General features: G+C 36.0%; 2 protein-coding genes across 2 annotated transcripts; one reads left to right on the top strand and one right to left on the bottom strand.

Moving 5' to 3' along the window:
- Positions 1 to 13,129: 13,129 nt before the first annotated feature.
- LOC127130407 (33 kDa ribonucleoprotein, chloroplastic) lies at positions 13,130 to 14,029 on the bottom strand. The gene is made up of 2 exons (XM_051059422.1): positions 13,417 to 14,029; positions 13,130 to 13,287 (listed from the first exon to the last, which is right to left on the bottom strand). The coding sequence occupies exons 1-2, from the start codon at positions 13,840 to 13,842 to the stop codon at positions 13,168 to 13,170; spliced, it is 546 nt and encodes a 181-aa protein (XP_050915379.1). The 5' UTR covers positions 13,843 to 14,029; the 3' UTR covers positions 13,130 to 13,167.
- A 916-nt stretch (positions 14,030 to 14,945) lies between these two features.
- Positions 14,946 to 17,607, top strand: LOC127132012 (uncharacterized). The gene is made up of 9 exons (XM_051060874.1): positions 14,946 to 15,052; positions 15,250 to 15,379; positions 15,452 to 15,509; positions 15,848 to 15,891; positions 16,179 to 16,259; positions 16,500 to 16,570; positions 16,693 to 16,803; positions 17,165 to 17,239; positions 17,557 to 17,607. The coding sequence occupies exons 1-9, from the start codon at positions 14,946 to 14,948 to the stop codon at positions 17,585 to 17,587; spliced, it is 708 nt and encodes a 235-aa protein (XP_050916831.1). The 3' UTR covers positions 17,588 to 17,607.
- The last annotated feature ends 1,067 nt before the right edge of the window (positions 17,608 to 18,674 follow it).

Below are 18,674 nucleotides of genomic sequence, written 5' to 3'. Positions count from 1 at the left end.
AAAACCACCATGCTTCATTCAATTGATTGTGAAATGTTCATTAATTGTCCAATTGCCATGAAATTTAACATGATTATTCCTAACAGGTTACATGATTTTTGAGGCTTGGTTTGGCATTTTTATCATTTTCCATCTCTGTTTGGGACACATGGATGTATGGTGTGACAATGTGTGTCACACATTTTGATGTTGCTCTTGTTCTCTTTCATATACATGTCAATTGAGCTTTTCTGATTCCATTTTTTTGCATGATGCTTGGGTTTAACATGTTGTGTGCACATAAAAAATTTCATGATCATTGGATTCATTTCTGTTTTAATATGGAATTTCTATATTTGATGTCCAATTGTGATCACCTTTGCTTGCATTTGCCTTATCTTGATTAATTGATGGCCTTGCCTTATGATTTGGCTTTGATCCTTTTTAGGACATGTTCTTACTTGATTAAATGTGCTTCATGTTGAATATTGGTTGCTGTTTTGACTTTTTGCTTTGCCTTTGACCCTAGTCTTTGTACTAGTGGTTTGTACTCACCTTTTGAGCTTTGTATTTCAAGTTCAAGCAATTAGCTCTAGTGGTTGATGTGATCTCATTACTTGAGATGCAAATTACTTTGTCCACTAACCTTTCTTGTGTTGTAGGTTCATTGAGTGTGATGGGATCACTTGAATTGCACTTTGACTTGCCTTGTGTAGATGATGAATAAGCACCATTGTTGATTGTCTGTTTGGTTTTCTGAATATGATATTGACTTGTTTGACTTTTGTACAGGTACTTTAGTCGCTTTTAGCTCTTGCTTGAGCTTTGCTTTGGCTTGTGGTTGGCATACCACTTAGGTAACCATCCTCTAACTCCATGTAGTCTGGAAGCCCTGTCGTTTCTTTTGGCAGGCACCTGTCTGAAGTCCTCCTTAAGTGGCAATGTTTGCGATTGTTTACTTTTGTGCTAAAAACCTCCTTGTTGAGGCATTGTTACATGTTAAGACCTCCTAAGTGAAGAGGCGATTGGCAGATAGAAGGGATTTGTAGTCAATCCCCTGTTACTCAGTTGAGTCTTTCATTACGCGCGCACTACATGCTGACGCTCTTGAATCAACACCTGAGATATTGTATAGAGTCAGTCAGGTGGAATAGGGTCCCTCATTCTGGATCCCCCACACTTTCATTGATTCAAGCTCACCCAGGCCTGGGTTAAGAGCTATGAGGTCTTATCCTCATTACCTTTCATCTGCTCACCCTGACGGTCAATGTCAGTGGTTAAGAGCCTCAAACACCCCTACAGTGTTGGCTTGTTTGTCGAGGTTGATATGACCCCTTGACTAAAGCCCAGCCTTGTATGAGCCGCTTGTTTGCATATAGTGTGTGATACCTGTTCACCTGTGATGTTTACTTGTTGTATGTTTGTTTAGGCTAGCTTGCTTCCTGTGCGAGTCAGGTTCTGATTAGAGACCTCAACTTAGGGATCGTTTGCATGACAACTTCTAGGCTCGAGTCGTAGTCTCCCTATTAGTTGTTATCTCCCTAGTCTCTGGTTAGGAGACAGTCTTTCCCTGTTAAGGGGAACTACGTTGCCCTGATCCTCATACCAGATGAGGTACGTAGGCAGGAGATTTAGCTGGTCTCTCCGGGCACCCTTTTTCTTTTTCAACCCTTTTGTTTTGTGTGTGGGTTTGTACACCCTTTCATTGTTAGGAGTTGGATGTAAGCCCATTTATTGGCATTCCGTTTCCTGTTTGCGTTTATTTGTTTGGAGTCAGATGTAAGACCATTGATTGGCATTTCGTTTCCTGTTGTGTGTTTGCTTTGGCATCTCAGCGTCTATTTCAGTGTTCTGTTTCGGCGTGCGTTAGCCGAGCTACGAGTGCTCTGATTCTTACTTTGGTTAGAGAAGATACGTATGCATAGGATGTGATGTCCTAGCGAGCATGTTTCCCATTTCCCCGAACTACGTCGACTCTGATGTTTGTTTCTGACAAACTACGTAGGCCCAGGATGTGATATCCTGCCGAGTCCGTTTCCTCCGTCTTTCACTTGTGTTTTATTCCAGTTTTGTGCAGTTTTTGAGCAGTTTGTTTAGCAACCTTTTTCTATTCTTTTGAGCGTGGATCCCGTCGAGTACGATGGACGTGAGGGGGTGCTAATACCTTCCCCTTGCGTAACCGACTCCCGTACCTTGCAATCTCTGGTCGTAAGACCATTCCTTTCCTTTCCAGGTTTACTTCGAGCGTTTCCTTTCCCTCCTTTGGGATAAATAACGCACGGTGGCGGCTCTGTGTCTTTTCCCGCCGGTTGTTTTTCGCAGATGCGACAATATGTCTCATAACCAAAGCCATTTGGGAGCTCAATGGTATTTAATATTGGGTTAAAGCCACTTTACACAAATGGAAGTGTAACCTTTATGCCAAAAATAGAATGATTCATTGTGTAATGGCTTGGTTGCTTGGATAATGGCTCAAAAGTGTGTGTGATCTTATGATTAGAGTGAGATTTAGAAGCAAGATAACCTGAAAAGTAAGATTATGTAGCTTTGACTCAAGGTTGCATGATGAACTTGCCATGAAAATGACCCAAAATTCAGATTTGAGAGTTAACTTCATCTCTTTGAAACTCCTAGCTCAAATATGATAATTTCATGATCTTGAACTTTTTTGAAATCTAAGACCATCATCTACAACTTTTATGTTGGGAGTTTTCCTTGAATCAATGTGTATCATGGTAAAAGTGATGATCAAATAAGTCACTTTTTGAAGGCAGATTTGGTTGAAATTTTTTCCCCGTGTTTCAGTTTTATGATACCAACTTCATGGCTTCATAACTTGAAATCCTTGCATTTTTTTGGGAATCAATCATCAAGGAAAAAGTTGTAGTATGAAGTAAGACCTTTAATATGATCACTGGAGAAAATAAAATGGTGGCCTGGATCACAAGTTATGTCCTTGGAATGTTGGGTACTTGAACATGTATTTTTTTCATAACTTGGAAATATTTACAAAACCAAATTTTGCCCTTTTTGCAAGTAACCTCCAATTTCTTGTTTTCTCTTGATCAAATGAAGACATTAACCATATTTTCATGATACTTGAGTTGAGAAGTCCATGGTTGACCAAAAATGTGAAAAGTCAAACTTTGACTTCACCTCAATTGACTTTATATAAAATGAATCCAATTCTTGCAATCTTTAATGAATGGGATCTCTTGGGCACATTGGATGATGTGAATGGATAAATTATGATTTATTTGAATTCTTTGAACCATACTTCAAGCTTTGGGATCATGCCTTGGCTAAAAAGTCAATAAGCTAACTTTGGGTCAAAACCCTAGTTGAGGGTATCAGATGAACTCTGGCCTTGATGAATTTGAGATGGAATGATCTTGAACTTGATTCTTGTTTATGGAAGTCACTTGATCACTTGGGAATGATTAGGAGTTTGAAATGTTGAAACTCATGCCAAGTCTTGAATGATCAATCTTTGAAAGCTCTTGGTGCAAAACCCTAGTTTAAGACAAACAAAGTAGAATTTTTTTTTGTATTTTCAATAGATTAGTAATGCAAAGATGCTAGATGTCATGAAAATGATATAAATGATGGTGGCATATTAGGTTTGAAAATTAGAGTATGACACCCGAGGTGTGGGGTTCCACACTACAAGTAGAAGGACAATGTTGTTGATGATGATGATAGTGTAACTAGCAAGGATGTTTCTTCCAAGGTGATGTGGTACCTACCGATAATTCCAAGGTTCAAGAAATTGTTTGCTAATGTTAATGGCGCAAATAATACAATATGGAATGCAAATGAAAGAACGTGTGATGGAAAATTCTCCATGTAGATGATTCATTGCAATGGAAGAAAATTGATTCCTTGTTTCTAAAATTTTCCCTTGAACCGAGGAACCTTAGGCTTGAACTTGCTACCGGCACAATGAACCCTTTTGTTAATTTGAGTACTAACCATACGTCATGGCCATTCTTCTTATAATTTACAACTTATCTTCATGGTTGTGCATGAAGCGCGAGTTTATGATGCTATCAATGATGATTTCGGGTCCAAGACAACCAGGGAACGACATAAATGTTTATTTAATGCCATTGATTGAATATTTAAGACTTTTGTGGGATGAAGGTGTTGAAGTTGATGATTTGTATTCATGTGATAACTTTAAGTTGCGTGCCATATTGTTTTGCACAATCAATGACTTTCCTACATATGGTAATTTGTCTTGGTAAAACGTCAAGGGAAATAAATCGTGTCCTATATGTGAAGTTGATACATGTCACCACCAATTGCAAAAAGGGAAAAATTAGTTATCTTGGGCATCAGAAATTTCTAATACCTAATCATCCATATCTTAGATTGCCAAAAGGCCTTTAGTGGAGAACATGTGTTTGATATTGCTCCAAATCCCTTAACTGGGAGGGAAGTTTATAAAAGACAACAACATATTAATGTTGTATTTGGAAAGAAACAAAAAAGGATGTGGACAAAAATATTTGGAAAATAAGGTCGGTGTTCTTTGATCTTCCATACTAGTCTAGTCTTTATGTAAGACATTGTCTTGATATGATACATGTGGAGAAAAATGTATATGATAGTTTGATTGTGTCGCACCTCGAAAAAATACGATCCCTCGCGATGGAACGCGGAAAAATGTTGTTCGAACAGAGTCGCCACTGAACTTTATTCATTCCAATGAAGGAATAGGAAAATATTGAGAAAACCTTTAAGAAAATAGAATGATGGTCGTCGCAACCATATTCGGGTTCGGGAGTCGATTACGCAAGGGGGAGGTATTAGCAACCCTTACGTCCGTTGTACTCAACGGGAACCTTTTAGTCTGATTTTGCTATTTGACTGTTAATTGATTGCTATTTGCTTGCTTCGAGTAATTAGAATTGATGATAGATATGGATGAAGACCTCAGATGGGAGAAAAGGGAGGTTTTTTATTAGTGTGCTCGCGAAGATACAGCAATCTCCTGCCTACGTATCCTTATAGTGCAATAAGGAAATCAGAGCATTCGTAGTTCGGGCTACTACGAATATTTGGTGTGTTTTGTTTTGATGAACGACTGTGTAGGTCGGCGTTCTAACGGCTAAACGCTGGCTTGTCTACTCTCGGTGGAGGCTCTAGCACTGGTTTGTTGTGCGCATTAGAAAGGATTTACAGTGTTCTTTTGAAAGGGTTTTGGTCACGCGGGGGTGACAAGTTGAATTGATATGTTTGATGTTTGATTGGTTTCGATTGCACGGGGGCGAGAAACTAGTTTGATTTGCTTGGGTGTTTTTGGTTTGGTTTCGATCGCGCGGGGGAGAGAAGTTAGGGTTGATTTTGTTTGAGTTATTTTTGAAGAACGACGAAAGATTGAGCAATGTGGTGTACACCAATCGTCCAATTCTTTCGAGGAATAACAAGGTGACCGCCTTCTACTCCTTTTTCGTTCGAATTATTTTGAAAGTTGTTTGTGGATATTGAATATGCACGGTAGTGAGGCGTACGCCTCCTACTTGCTTATTCAAAGAATAATGAGGCGAGCGCCACCTATTCCCTTATCCAAGTTTATTTAACGTGTTTTAGTCGGAAGTCGATAATTTGAGCAATGTGGCGTACGCCAATTATTCAAATAATCAAGAGATGGCAAGGCGAACGCCTCCCATCTTTTATCATCCGAGGTTTAAATTGTAAAAGATATGTCCATATGTTTGCATGTGATTTGGGAAAATAGTTTGTATTTGAATTGGTGGGTTTGGATTTGGTATGTTTGGAAAGTCGATGATTTGAGCAATGTGGCGTACGCCAATTATTCAAATAATCAAGGAGTGGTGAGGCGAACGCCTCCCATTCTCTAATTGAAGTTTGAGTTAAAGTTTATCTTGTGAATTTGGATTTGATCTAAAATATGATTTGAAATCATTCGATTGTGGTTTTAAATTGATGACGAAAATTCGAGCAATGTGGCGTACGCCAATTATTCGAATGATCGAAAGATAGTGAGGCGTACGCCTCCTATCCTTTTATTATCGGAAATTTTTAAATGGTTGTAGAATTTGTAGTTGATTTAGAAGGTGATTCGAAATGATGGTTGAAGTTTAGAAATGATTTGAATTTAGAACCTTCATTTGATTTGAAAAAATGATTTGAAAAGATATGATTAAGGTTTAATCGGGTGACAAGAACTCGAGCAATATGGCGTACGCCAATTATTCAAGTGCTTGAGAAATAGCGAAGCGTACGCTTCCTATATCTTTTTCATCCCAAAATTTATCTTTGAAAGAGAAAAATCTTTAGAAGTTAAATGGTTTGAAAAATGGTTTGAATTCATATTTATGAATGAAATGAATCTTATTTTGTGTATTATTCATCTACTCGATTAATCAATAACCGAATAGGTTTCATTATAAGAAAGCCCAAGAGTAAGCTATGTGAGGTTGATGGCGATGCATAAAAGCGATCGACTTACAAGGGTGTTTTAAAAATGGACTCGATATTTGAATCGAGAATTGTGGTTTGTGCTTTTTTGAAATTGGTTTGGATCGAATGAGCTTGGTTTGTAAATGAATGAAATGATTGTGAAATTGTGATAGTAAAGGGTGAGAAAGGTTTTAAATTCTTTTTGAATTGGTAGTGAATTTGAAGAAAATTGAATATGTATCATGAATCGAATATGGACAGATTTTTTTGTCGGCTAAATACCATAAACATGAGCAATAAAAAAACATATATTTTTTGACTAACAATTGATTTAATCTAATTATTTAATATTTTAATTAGTAATGCATTTAATCAAAAAAGGAAGGAAGAGAAATCGAAAATCAGTGCACATATACACATGGGCCACGATTTATTGAAATTAATTCGGGCCCAATTCAAAAATCATTAAATCCAAATTAGCTTTTATTATTTCTAAATAATAACAATCACTAAGCATTTTAAACATGCTGAATAAAGTAACCTCCTTTTGAATTTCAACAGTAAGCTTAACAGAGGGCAACCTATGCCAAGAAACGACTTCCTCTCTTTCTCTCTTATCTCTTTCGATGCCACCAAGAATGGTCGTCATTTAGAGTTTATAGAAAAAAAAACTTTTCAAATCTCATAACAATCCTAATTATGGACTCAATCTGCCGAAACTAGGGACGGTATATACAAATTTGCAATTCAATCTCTAAATCAACGACAGATGCAGCAATAACGACTTATAAACAAAATGAAACTTAACTTTCAAAACCATATGCAGTCTAAATTCCCAACAGAAATGCATCCAACAAAAAATCTAATCAAGCACAAAATAAACCTAAGATGGACGGTCTATACAAACACAATGCCGAAAATAACAACAAAGTTCACGCCAAAGAAAAATTGTTCCGGATATTACCGCGAAGCAGCATCGTTCGTTGGCTCGTTACTTGCTACCTGATATTTGTGAAGTTATGTCGCTGTTTGGACTCGGAAGGTGACGTCGGTATCGTGTGAGCTTGAACGGTGGTGCTGGAGATGAGCGATGGAAGAATTTTCCGGCATGGACGACGATTTGACAGAGACGTAGGGAACAGGTGTTAGATTTGAGGATGAAGGACAAAAATGGTGGAAGTGCACGACGAGATTCGCGGTTGGAATCGAAGGTGGGTGACGGTTGGGGTTGGGAGAGCGTTTTGGGGTTTAATGTTGGTTGACGGTGGTGAGTGGTACGAGGGATCTGGATTTGCGGAGGAAGATGGTTGGTGAGGGTTTCGCCGGTGAAGGCGTCGCGAAGGTTAGGGTGGACCGGTGGTAGATTTGGTGTTGGATGAGGTTAACGGCTGAGGGTTTGAAGATGAGTGGTGGGGCGGAGTAGCGATCGGATGGGTTTGTGAGGCGGATGATGGAGGATGCCGGCGTCGGTTTAGTTTCACAAGTGAGTGGAAACGTGAAGAAGGTGGGTGGGTGAGGGGTTTTGAGTGAATGTGAGGGTGGACTTGTTGTGTGGTTTGTTGGAAGAAGAAGAAACGTTTCCAAGAAGAGGAAGCGTTCCTCTTTTTCCTTTTACTTTTTATTTTCTGCGCTTTTTCCAATGGAGAGAGAGAAGATTGATTGGATATTCGTGGGTGGGTGAGAGATTTTGTGTGTTTATGGTGAAGATGAGAGGTGAAGGAAGGTAGCGTGAGGGAAAACGGAAAGAAGAGTGGGGAGAGAGAGCTGATGAAAAGTGATTGTGAGTGGGAGTTTAGTGAGGGAGTGAGGTGAGTTTTTAGTGAGGGATTGTGAGCTGTCAGGTATTCACGTGAGTGGGTTTTTGAGTGAAATTATGAGTGTGTGAGTTTGTTATATGAGTGACGCGGAAAGGGACAAAGTTCCCATTTAATTTTTATTTTCCTTTTTATTAATAACTCCTATAAGTTATTTATTTTTAAAATATATTCATTAAAACTTCTTAAACTTTAATTTAATTTAGATAGTAATGATAAAAAAAACTCTAATATGTTTATTAGAATAAAGAAATAAAAGATTTGATTATAGTTACCAGTCGGGTGTAAATTTGTTCGAAAGATTAATTCGAACACACTAAAATGATCAGTACAAAATATACTTATTGAAAAAATACAGCGTTTCTTTGAATTCTAAAATAAATTTGCACCGATTAAAAGGCTCAGGCGGGTCAAGATATAACCGAAACAGTCACTGCTGATTTTGCCTGTTCTTGAGAAATGATTCAACTGATTGGTCTGTATTCTCAATAAATTTATCCTGACTGATATTCTAGGTATTTATTCATGATGGAATGTATGTCATGCTATGTATATGATGCAAAAAATAAAAATGGAATCAATGCTATAACAATTTAAATATGCCCAGACAAAATTGGGGTATGACAGATTGGAACACTTCTCAACATTAAAGGCAAGACAAAAGATACTAATAAATCATGTGAAGGTATGGTTATGATGGGTATACGGAAAGAGTTAGCCCCAAAGAAATAAGAAATATAACCTATTTGTCCCTAGTATATCACACTCTATCTAAAAAAATAAGTTTTTTCCGAATGTTTGCAGGGTATCAAAGTTAGTCATTAAATGTGAAGAAACTTGTGTCAATGAATTATCTCAAGTTAGTTGGCTTAAAATCTCACGATTGTCATGTCTTGATGCAACAACTTCTACCAGTGGCTATTCGTGGAATTTTACCAAGAAATGTAAAGTTAACTATAACCAGATTGTGCTTATTCTTCAATGCTATATGTATTAAAGTTATTGATCCTGTAAATTTACACGACTTGGAACATGAAGCTGCAATTATCTTGTGTCAATTAGAGATGTTTTTCCCTCCATAATTCTTTGACATTATGGTTCACTTATTTGTTCATCTAGTAAGGGAGATTATAGTTTTTGGTATGGTTTATTTACGGTGGATGTATCTGGTAGAGCGTTACATGAAGATTTTTAAAGGGTATACAAAGAATCATCACCATCCAGAAGCTTCGATCGTAGAAGGGTAAATCACAGAATAAGCTACTGAGTTTTATACAAACTATTTGTTTGAAGAGAACTATATAGGAATTCCCGAGTCTCGTTATGATGGATATTATTATGGTAGAGGTATTCAAGGTTTAAATGTTAATACATTTAACCAGGAAGTAGTTTTTGTAGCATATTTGTATATATTGAATAACCTTAGTGAAGTTCAACCTTACTTGACCGCTCACAAAAGTCTTATAAAGGAAAAATTCTCCCGGATGAATGAAAGATGGTTGTTGATATAGCATAACAAAGCTTTCATAAATTGGTTAATGAAATTGTTTTTAAAGAGAGTAGCCTATCATATACAATTAAATGGTTGTCAGTATGCCTAAGTTTAATGTAATTACTTTGAGTGCATACGACATTACTAAATATTCATTCTATACAAAATCAAAGGATAATTGTAGCACCATGCAAAATAGTGGGGGTTATGGTTGAGGCTGAATCCATGTACTTTTCTAGTTCCAAAGTCAACAATCTTGTACTAGCATCTAGAGCGTACTTTGGGGTAATTAAGGAGATTTTGGAGATTAACTATGTTTCTTTTTAAAGTGCCTTTTTTAAGTGCAAGTGGATTGACAATAACACTGGTGTAGAAAATTTTGAATTAGGATTAACATAGGTTGATCTTTGAAAGGTAACTTATATGAACAAACTATTCATCATGGCAATCTAGGCAAAATAAGTTTTTTATGTCATTGATCCTGCTAGCACTAGATCATTAATTATTCTTCAAGGAAAACATCTTCCTGATAGTACTAATGAAAATTAATATTTTAACTACGAGACCCCTTGTTTAGCAATGTATGTACATCAATCATCTGAAGAAAATAATTTAGGTAATGTGCATGATATTCGTCGTGATCATGAAGAGAGGATATGAGAAAACTAGTAAGTAAATGTTTTATATCGCTTAGTAATTTATAATTATTCATTTTACTCTTTTTTATTCCTTGTACTATAGATTTAAAGTTGTTGTTGATTATCCTAATTAGTTTCAAATGTTGTTCAAAATATAGGTGTTTAACGACCAGTGACAAATCCTATTGGACAAACTACAAAATTTTCCATTTTGGTTATTTCTTTTGTTGGTTAATCATTTATTTTAGTTTTGTTGTAAAATTATATAGTGTGTTCCGTTTTGGGTTTGCATTTGGTGTTAACATTGAACATTTGTGGTACAATGTTTCAGATTGAGAATTTGACAAAATGTACAATGTTTATGTTTTAGGAATCTCCAAAATATGGTTCTATACTCTGTAATATGGTTCTGTAATACAAGTGCATCAATAGTATTAAAAAAACGTATTCTCTCGATTTTTACATAAAACTGAGGTAATAACATAGAGATATTACCTCGGTTCTACACAACACCGAGAGTTAATATTAGGCACACCATCCAGTTCTTAAAATAATAAAAAATGCAAATGTTGGGTATCGAACCCGTGTGCAGATAACTTTACCCCTTAATTATTCAGAAATCTAGGGGTAAAATTATCACTTTTCATGACGCCTTTCGTTACCTCGCCTATGTAGCTGAGGTTAAATGCATTTCGTGTCTGACATTAGATGTGTTTTTTGTAGTAGTGAATTAACTTACATAAAATTAAAAGGAAATCATTTAATTTCATTATTATCATCTTTTCCCATGACTCTTAGGGCCAACTATCGATCTGAACGTGCCATTTGTCCAAAATATTGGAAGGAAACCTGAAATGTTCTCTTCCCCTTTTGGCTATTTAAACGCTTTTTCTTCAACCCTCTTCTCTTTCATCCTTTCCTCCCCTGAAAAAAGAAAGCAAAACCTTATAGAGCTTTTGCAACTTTTGTTATCTTCTTCTACGCATTTCTTTCCCAAAAAATCTTCTGAGAATCAACGATGGTCATGGTATCTCTTCCCTTCCTTAGAGTAACCATCAACTCTATGTATCCTCAATGGCGAGTCATTATGTCGTTGACGACCTACATATAGGAACGTTAATAGGGCCACAACTTTTCTTTCTTCAATCCCATCTTTTTGAAGAGATCTGAGTACATAATATCACAGAAAATCGCAATGTGCTTTGCATTCGGTAGTAGGAAGTAACGTAGGTCTGAAGGAATGTTTGCCTAAATGGAATTCTGGAGTGGATCCGATGAAAGGAGGAAGTTGAGGCACTCTTGAATTTGTCCTGGGTTGAACAAGGTCTGACGGTGGAGGAACGAAGGGAGTCGTTGTCAAGACTTGAACGTTCTTCCCTCGAAGAGGAGGAGTCGGAGGATTATAACAACTTTGAAGACCACAACTACTTTTAGTTGAGCGGCAGAACAAGTAGCTTTCGAAACTGCCATCTTCTGGTGTCAGATGGAAGGAGTTTTGAACTTGGAGGAATCGGTCTAGAGACAATGATTTATGCTTTAATCAAAGGAGATGTGGATCTGATTCAATTGAATTGATAAGCGGTGAATCGTGAAAATCATATGAATCAAAATTTGATTCCTAGAAACGGCGTCAATGTTCTGCTCTATAACAATATGAAGATTATAGAGGTTGAATTCACAGTGAACTATGGTGGTTTAAGGCTTCTTATGCGGTGGATTAGGGGATGACCTATAACGTTAACACTCCAATGCTTACGTCAATAAGAGAGTGAAAAAAGAATTTGAATGAGAGTGAATAATACCTGGAGAATAACGTGTTTCCCCCTTTAAATATAATGGATGGTTGGTAACGACATGTATGTGAGATGCGGTTGGTCGTTGGATTGATTCAGGGAGATTAACATAGTAATTTCGTGAAAGATATTCTGTAACATGGAGGAAAAACGAGGCTACTTACTTTTACCATGACATCCACTTATCTTGCTATTGGACTTTTGCTTATTGGACCTTGCAGCTAGGGGTGGCAATTGGATCCATTAAGAGAAAATCCATCCAATCCATCCATCAAAAAATCCATCCAATCCATCCACTACATAAAAAATTAAGTTAATGGATTGATCCAATCCATCCATTTATAAGCATGGATTGATCCAATCCATCCAACACATTTTAATGATCCAATGGATTTTTTTATCTAATTTTAAAAAAAATAATTTTTTTCAAATATTAAATCTTTTTTATAAAAAAAAAAAAAAAAAAATTTCGAAAAAAAATCAATTTTTTTTCGAAAAAAAACTTTTTTTTTTGAAAATACAAAAAATCGATTTTTTCCAAAAATTTAAAAATAAAAAAAATTCTTATTTTTAAATTAGAAAACTGATATTGTTTTTTTACGAATATAAAAAAAATTTAAATTATTTTTTTTATGAATATAAAAAAAAATTAAATTATTTTTTTCAAAAATACAAAAATATATTTTTTTTTGAAAAAAAATAATTTTTCTTAAAAAAAAACTGATATTGTTTTATTAAAAAAAAAGTAAAAAACTTTTTAAAAAAAATAATTTTAAAGAAAAAAAAAGGATGGATGGATATCCATCCACTAAAAATATGATAATGAATGGATTGGATGGATTTTTATTCTTAATGGATGGATTGGATTGGATATTTTTAAAAAACTTTTAGTGGATTGTTAATGGATAATGGATTGTTTTTGATCCATCCATTAACGATCCAATCCATATTCATCCAATCCATCCATTTTGCCACCCCTACCTTTGATGAGCATAAATGAATCAAAACAAACTAATTACAAGCTATTGTAGAAGACTTACAGAACCATCAAACATTTGAATTGCTGCTTTAGCATCTTCAACACTCTTCATTGTAACAAATGCAAATCCTCTACTTCTGGCGGTAACTCGATCATACACCACCTATATAATTCAATCAAATAAAACACAGAAATATCATATTGAAATAAAATCCACATAAAAAAATTGAATTTTCCAATTGAATAGTAAAAAAATCAAATAAATTATGTAAAACAAAATGACAGAAAAAACCTCAACAGAGACGACATTGCCAACTTCTGCAAAGATCTCAGACAATTTAGCAGAAGTCATTCGAAACGGCAAATTTCCAACGTAGAGTCTTCCAGCATTGTCTGAGGTTGACACTTTCTGTTCTTCCTCTTTCTTTGGTTCATCAGATGTTTCCTGTTCTGTTTCTGTTTCTTGTTCCTCTTGTTGAGAAACTGTGGTGTCTACATTAGTTTCAAATGCATCTGCTGCAGCGAATAGGGGTTGAAGAGATTGAAGTGTGAGAGGGGAAAGAGTGAAACTTTGAGACTTGAGGATGAGATTGAGGGGTTTATAGGATATGGGTCTTTGAGGGAAGTTTGTGGTGAGAGAAATGGAAGAGTGTGTGGATGAAAGGTTGTAGATTCTGGTGCAGATGTAAGAGGAAACAGAAGGTGTAGTAGAAGCCATTGAGTTTGTGAAAGATGAAGAGTTGAGAAAGGAATTGGAACAATGTAACTATTGGAGTAAAGCATCCATTGTTGAGTTGAGGGTTTTGGTTTGACAGGTGTCAAGGATAAGGTTAGCTTGTACTAACTTTATAAGCCTATTGTTACTTTCATTTGTTTACTTTCATATTTGTATCCCCCATTTTACCAAAGAAAAATATTGTCCCAAACTATAAATTATTTTAAAACTTTAATTTAACATTACCGTTTAGCATTTATTATTATTTATATTTCTAATTATTTAAATTTCTCTTTTATAGGTAATAAATAAAAAACGAAATTGTAAAGTCATACATAATTTTTCTCAATCATACAAAATTAATTATGTTTCATAATTCGTATAAAAAATTTCAAATGTTTTATAACTTAGAGAGAGTATTTTTTCTAAGAAGTGTGGATAATATAAAAGGAGAAAAATATTGAAATTTGAATACATTGGATATTGATACTCATAAAATACTCCAAGATATTCGAAATTTATTTTCTAAAATATATTTTTATAAATTATTATTTTGAGCTAGCTGCAAGGTCCAATAAGCAAAAGTCCAATAGCAAGATAAGTGGATGTCATGGTAAAAGTAAGTAGCCTCGTTTTTCCTCCATGTTACAGAATATCTTTCACGAAATTACTATGTTAATCTCCCTGAATCAATCCAACGACCAACCGCATCTCACATACATGTCGTTACCAACCATCCATTATATTTAAAGGGGGAAACACGTTATTCTCCAGGTATTATTCACTCTCATTCAAATTCTTTTTTCACTCTCTTATTGACGTAAGCATTGGAGTGTTAACGTTATAGGTCATCCCCTAATCCACCGCATAAGAATCCTTAAACCACCATAGTTCACTGTGAATTCAACCTCTATAATCTTCATATTGTTATAGAGCAGAACATTGACGCCGTTTCTAGGAATCAAATTTTGATTCATATGATTTTCACGATTCACCGCTTATCAATTCAATTGAATCAGATCCCCATCTCCTTTGATTAAAGCATAAATCATTGTCTCTAGACCGATTCCTCCAAGTTCAAAACTCCTTCCATCTGACACCAGAAGATGGCAGTTTCGAAAGCTACTTGTTCTGCCGCTCAACTAAAAGTAGTTGTGGTCTTCAAAGTTGTTATAATCCTCCGACTCCTCCTCTTCGAGGGAAGAACGTTCAAGTCTTGACAACGACTCCCTTCGTTCCTCCACCGTCAGACCTTGTTCAACCCAGGACAAAATCAAGAGTGCCTCAACTTCCTCCTTTCATCGGATCCACTCCAGAATTCCATTTAGGCAAACATTCCTTCAGACCTACGTTACTTCCTACTACCGAATGCAAAGCACATTACGATTTCCTGTGATATTATGTACTCAGATCTCTTCAAAAAGATGGGATTGAAGAAAGAAAAGTTGTGGCCCTATTAACGTTCCTATATGTAGGTCGTCAACGACATAATGACTCGCCATTGAGGATACATAGAGTTGATGGTGTTCACAGAATCATTGTATAAATTGCATTGCCAGTTTTCATTTCTGCTTAAATCATTCATTAATTATGTATGTTATTTGTGTTGCAGGTAACTGGTGGATCTCTTCAGGAATCAAGGGAAGCTCTTGCCATTGCTGAAACAGATGGTTTGTCATTTCATTACTTTTTGGCTTTAGGGCTTGTTTAAATTGACTTATTTGGGTTTAGCTACTGGCATAATCACTTATGATTATGAGAGAGTTTATGAAAACAACTTATGAGTTATGAACTTATTACTGTCTATAAGTTTTTTTTTCACCTTAGTTCAGAAGCTCTTCAGATGAAATTATAAAAACAGCTTATAGTTTGTATGAAAATTGTTTGAATTTGTTTTTTCTTTTTGTTATAGAAATGCTTATCATAAGCATTTATATTGTAAGCGCTTAAGTAAACTGTTTTTCTAAATAGAATCTTTTTGTGATGATAATTTTATGACCGGTGACAGGAAGACTTTTCTGTACAGTTGGTGTGCATCCAACACGTTGCAAGGTTTATTTTCTTTTCTCTTTTAATTTTTAGGGGTATGTTTGGATGAAGTATTTTGGAGGAAAGGGCTTTTTACCTAAATAAAGGAAGCTGTAAAATGTTTCTAAAAATGAATTGTGTAATTGAAATGTTATATAATAGTATATCACGTTATTTCAATTTTTTCAAAATCTCAAATATATAGAAAAATACAGACTTATTCCTCCAAAACTCTCATCCAACATACCCTGAACTGCATTGGGTCAGATGGAAAATAGCACTTGTAAATGTGACTTGGTGTTTTGATTTAGGAATTTGAGGAGAGTGGAGATCCAGAAAATCATTTTCAAGCTCTTTTGTCATTGGCTAAAGAGGGAATTCAGAAAGGAAAGGTATGCTTAAACTATAGCAAGTAAGAAAACTACTAATCTTATTTTAACTAGATTTTCTTGTGCATGTCAGATCTACATAGATCTAAATCTTGATTTCTTAAGTGGTTTTTAAGTTCTAGACATGTCACAATGTATGTTGTTATGTAGTGGCAGAACTTGTATTCTAGTTCTGAAACGAATGTCCAAGTAAGCATTTTTAGAAATAACTTTGCGTTCTTCTTTCTTCTTTTCAATTGCCAGGTGGTTGCAGTTGGAGAATGTGGATTAGACTATGACCGACTTCATTTTTGCCCGGCAGAGATTCAAAAGAAGTATGCACAGTTTATCTGTTGCTACATGTGTCACTTTAGAATCTTTTACCCTTACTTCGTGTTACTCTTTTTTTAAATATTAAAATTATTAATGAATTATCTCATTCTTATTCTGATACTAGGTATTTCGAGAAGCAGTTTGAATTGGCATACATCACAAAATTGCCTATGTTTTTGCACATGCGAGCAGCAGCTGAAGATTTCTGTGAAATAGTTGAGAAAAATAAAGACAGGTGTGATTGTTGGATCTCACTATTTTGAAATCGTAAATATTCAAATAATATTGCTTTGGCCTGCGTCTTGTTTAGCCTATCATTTTATTCATTTCGAGAAATGTACTTTGTCGTATTGGTTAGAAAGTACCATTGCCAACCTTAGCTATGTTGTTTACCCTTTCAAGTTTGGGAATTGGGGGGAAAATGGTATAAAATGTCCAACATCTATCAGAACAAGTTGCACCAGGCAGGTTTGTTTGACGATACATGTGGTTCTTTCCAAACTCTTAACCCATCTTTTGAAGGGTTACAAAAATTACCTCGAGGCCTAATCACTTTGGGATGTGAAATGGAGTAATCATTTCTGCTTTTGTGACAGGTTCTCTGGTGGTGTCACCCATTCATTTACTGGTACTACGGATGAGTGCGTTAAGCTTCTCTCATTTGATAAAATGTACATTGGTAAATCCATCTTTTCAAGCTTTACTATATTTGCTGCTAACCCACTTTAGAGCACCTTGGCATGTCTAAGTTTAGGTGCTGTCTTTTTGAAAATATAATCACAAGTGAACTTTTATCATGCTACTGCAAGCTTCATGAGGCAAAAAGATAAATGCACTTGAGGAAAGCTGTGTTCAAAGTTGTTTTTGGTGTTTTGATATCAAAATACAAAGATAGACATATGAATGGTGTGGAATTGTGATGATTGAATGTTAACATTATAGTTAAATCCCACCCATGAATGATACACATTTTTGGGTACTCTGACAGGCATAAATGGGTGCTCTCTGAAGGCAAATGAGAACCTTGATGTTGTCAAGGTGTCGCATCCGCGAAAAACAACCGGCGGGCTAAAACAAAACAACACAGAGCCGCCACCGCGCGTTATTTATCCCAAAGAGGGAAAGGAAACGCTCGAAGTAAACCTGGAAAGGAAATGGTCTTACGACCGGAGATTACAGGGTACGGGAGTCGGTTACGCAAGGGGAAGGTATTAGCACCCCTCACGTCCGTCGTACTCGACGGGATCCACGCTCAAAAAGATAGGATAAGGTTGCTAAAAGAAACTGCTCAAAGAATGCACACACAAACACTAAAATAAACAGGTGGGAAGACGGAGGAAGGTAACTCGACAGGATATCGCATCCTGGTCCTACGTAGTTTGTCAGAAACAAACATCAGAGTCAACGTAGTTCGGGACAAGGGGAAACACGCTCGATAGGATATCGCATCCTATGCCTACGTATCTCATCTGGAATGAGAATCAGAGCTACCGTAGTTCGGCTCACGCACGCCAAACAAAACAAAACACCCACAGGCAAACATGGAAACAAAATGCCAATCGCTGGACTTACATCAATTGCTCAGTAACTAGTAATTGTTCATCCTTTTCCCCAGCAAATTGTGTGGCCTTCTACCCAGTAACCGGTAGTTGTAAGTCGTATTTCTGTGGTTTTCTACCCAGTAACCGGTAGATGTAATCCCCTCTTTGTTGGTTATCTTTATCCAATATTCGGTATTGATACTCCTTCACTTTTGAGTATATCACCCAGTAACCGATGATATATCTCTCAGATGATTGCTTTTGTCAAGCAATTCATCCCCCACGAGTCATCTTTCATTTGGTGATGATTGTTTCTCCTTTTGATTGGTCATCATTTTATACCCAGTAACCGGTATCCCGATGTCCTTTCTTTTCGGTAGATTTATCCTTTATTAACCCAGTAATCGGTTGTGGATAATCTTCCGTGCGAGTATGTTATCTACGTTATGACGGTAATAGATAATGTATCTCATGCGCTCTTCAGTCGAAGTCTTTTTCTTCCCCAGTTGAGTAAAATTCATATTTCCTTTGTGGAATCGAATGACCATCCTGTAAATCGAGTTTG

The sequence above is a fragment of the Lathyrus oleraceus genome, chromosome 3 (genome assembly GCF_024323335.1).
Source record: "Lathyrus oleraceus cultivar Zhongwan6 chromosome 3, CAAS_Psat_ZW6_1.0, whole genome shotgun sequence".
NCBI classification, from domain to species: Eukaryota; Viridiplantae; Streptophyta; class Magnoliopsida; order Fabales; family Fabaceae; genus Lathyrus; species Lathyrus oleraceus.
This window is presented reverse-complemented; position numbering and strand designations above follow the sequence as displayed.

Bases quoted from the DNA above. Each gene is read 5' to 3' on its own strand.
- LOC127130407 (XM_051059422.1), bottom strand. From the start codon at position 13,842: ATGGCTTCTACTACACCTTCTGTTTCCTCTTACATCTGCACCAGAATC. The intron at 13,288-13,416 runs GTTTTTTCTGTC...TGAATTATATAG, and splicing joins GCAATGTCGTCTCTGTTGAG to GTGGTGTATGATCGAGTTAC.
- LOC127132012 (XM_051060874.1), top strand. From the start codon at position 14,946: ATGGCAGTTTCGAAAGCTACTTGTTCTGCCGCTCAACTAAAAGTAGTT. The intron at 15,892-16,178 runs GTTTATTTTCTT...GTTTTGATTTAG, and splicing joins TGCATCCAACACGTTGCAAG to GAATTTGAGGAGAGTGGAGA. The intron at 16,571-16,692 runs GTATGCACAGTT...TTCTGATACTAG, and splicing joins CCGGCAGAGATTCAAAAGAA to GTATTTCGAGAAGCAGTTTG.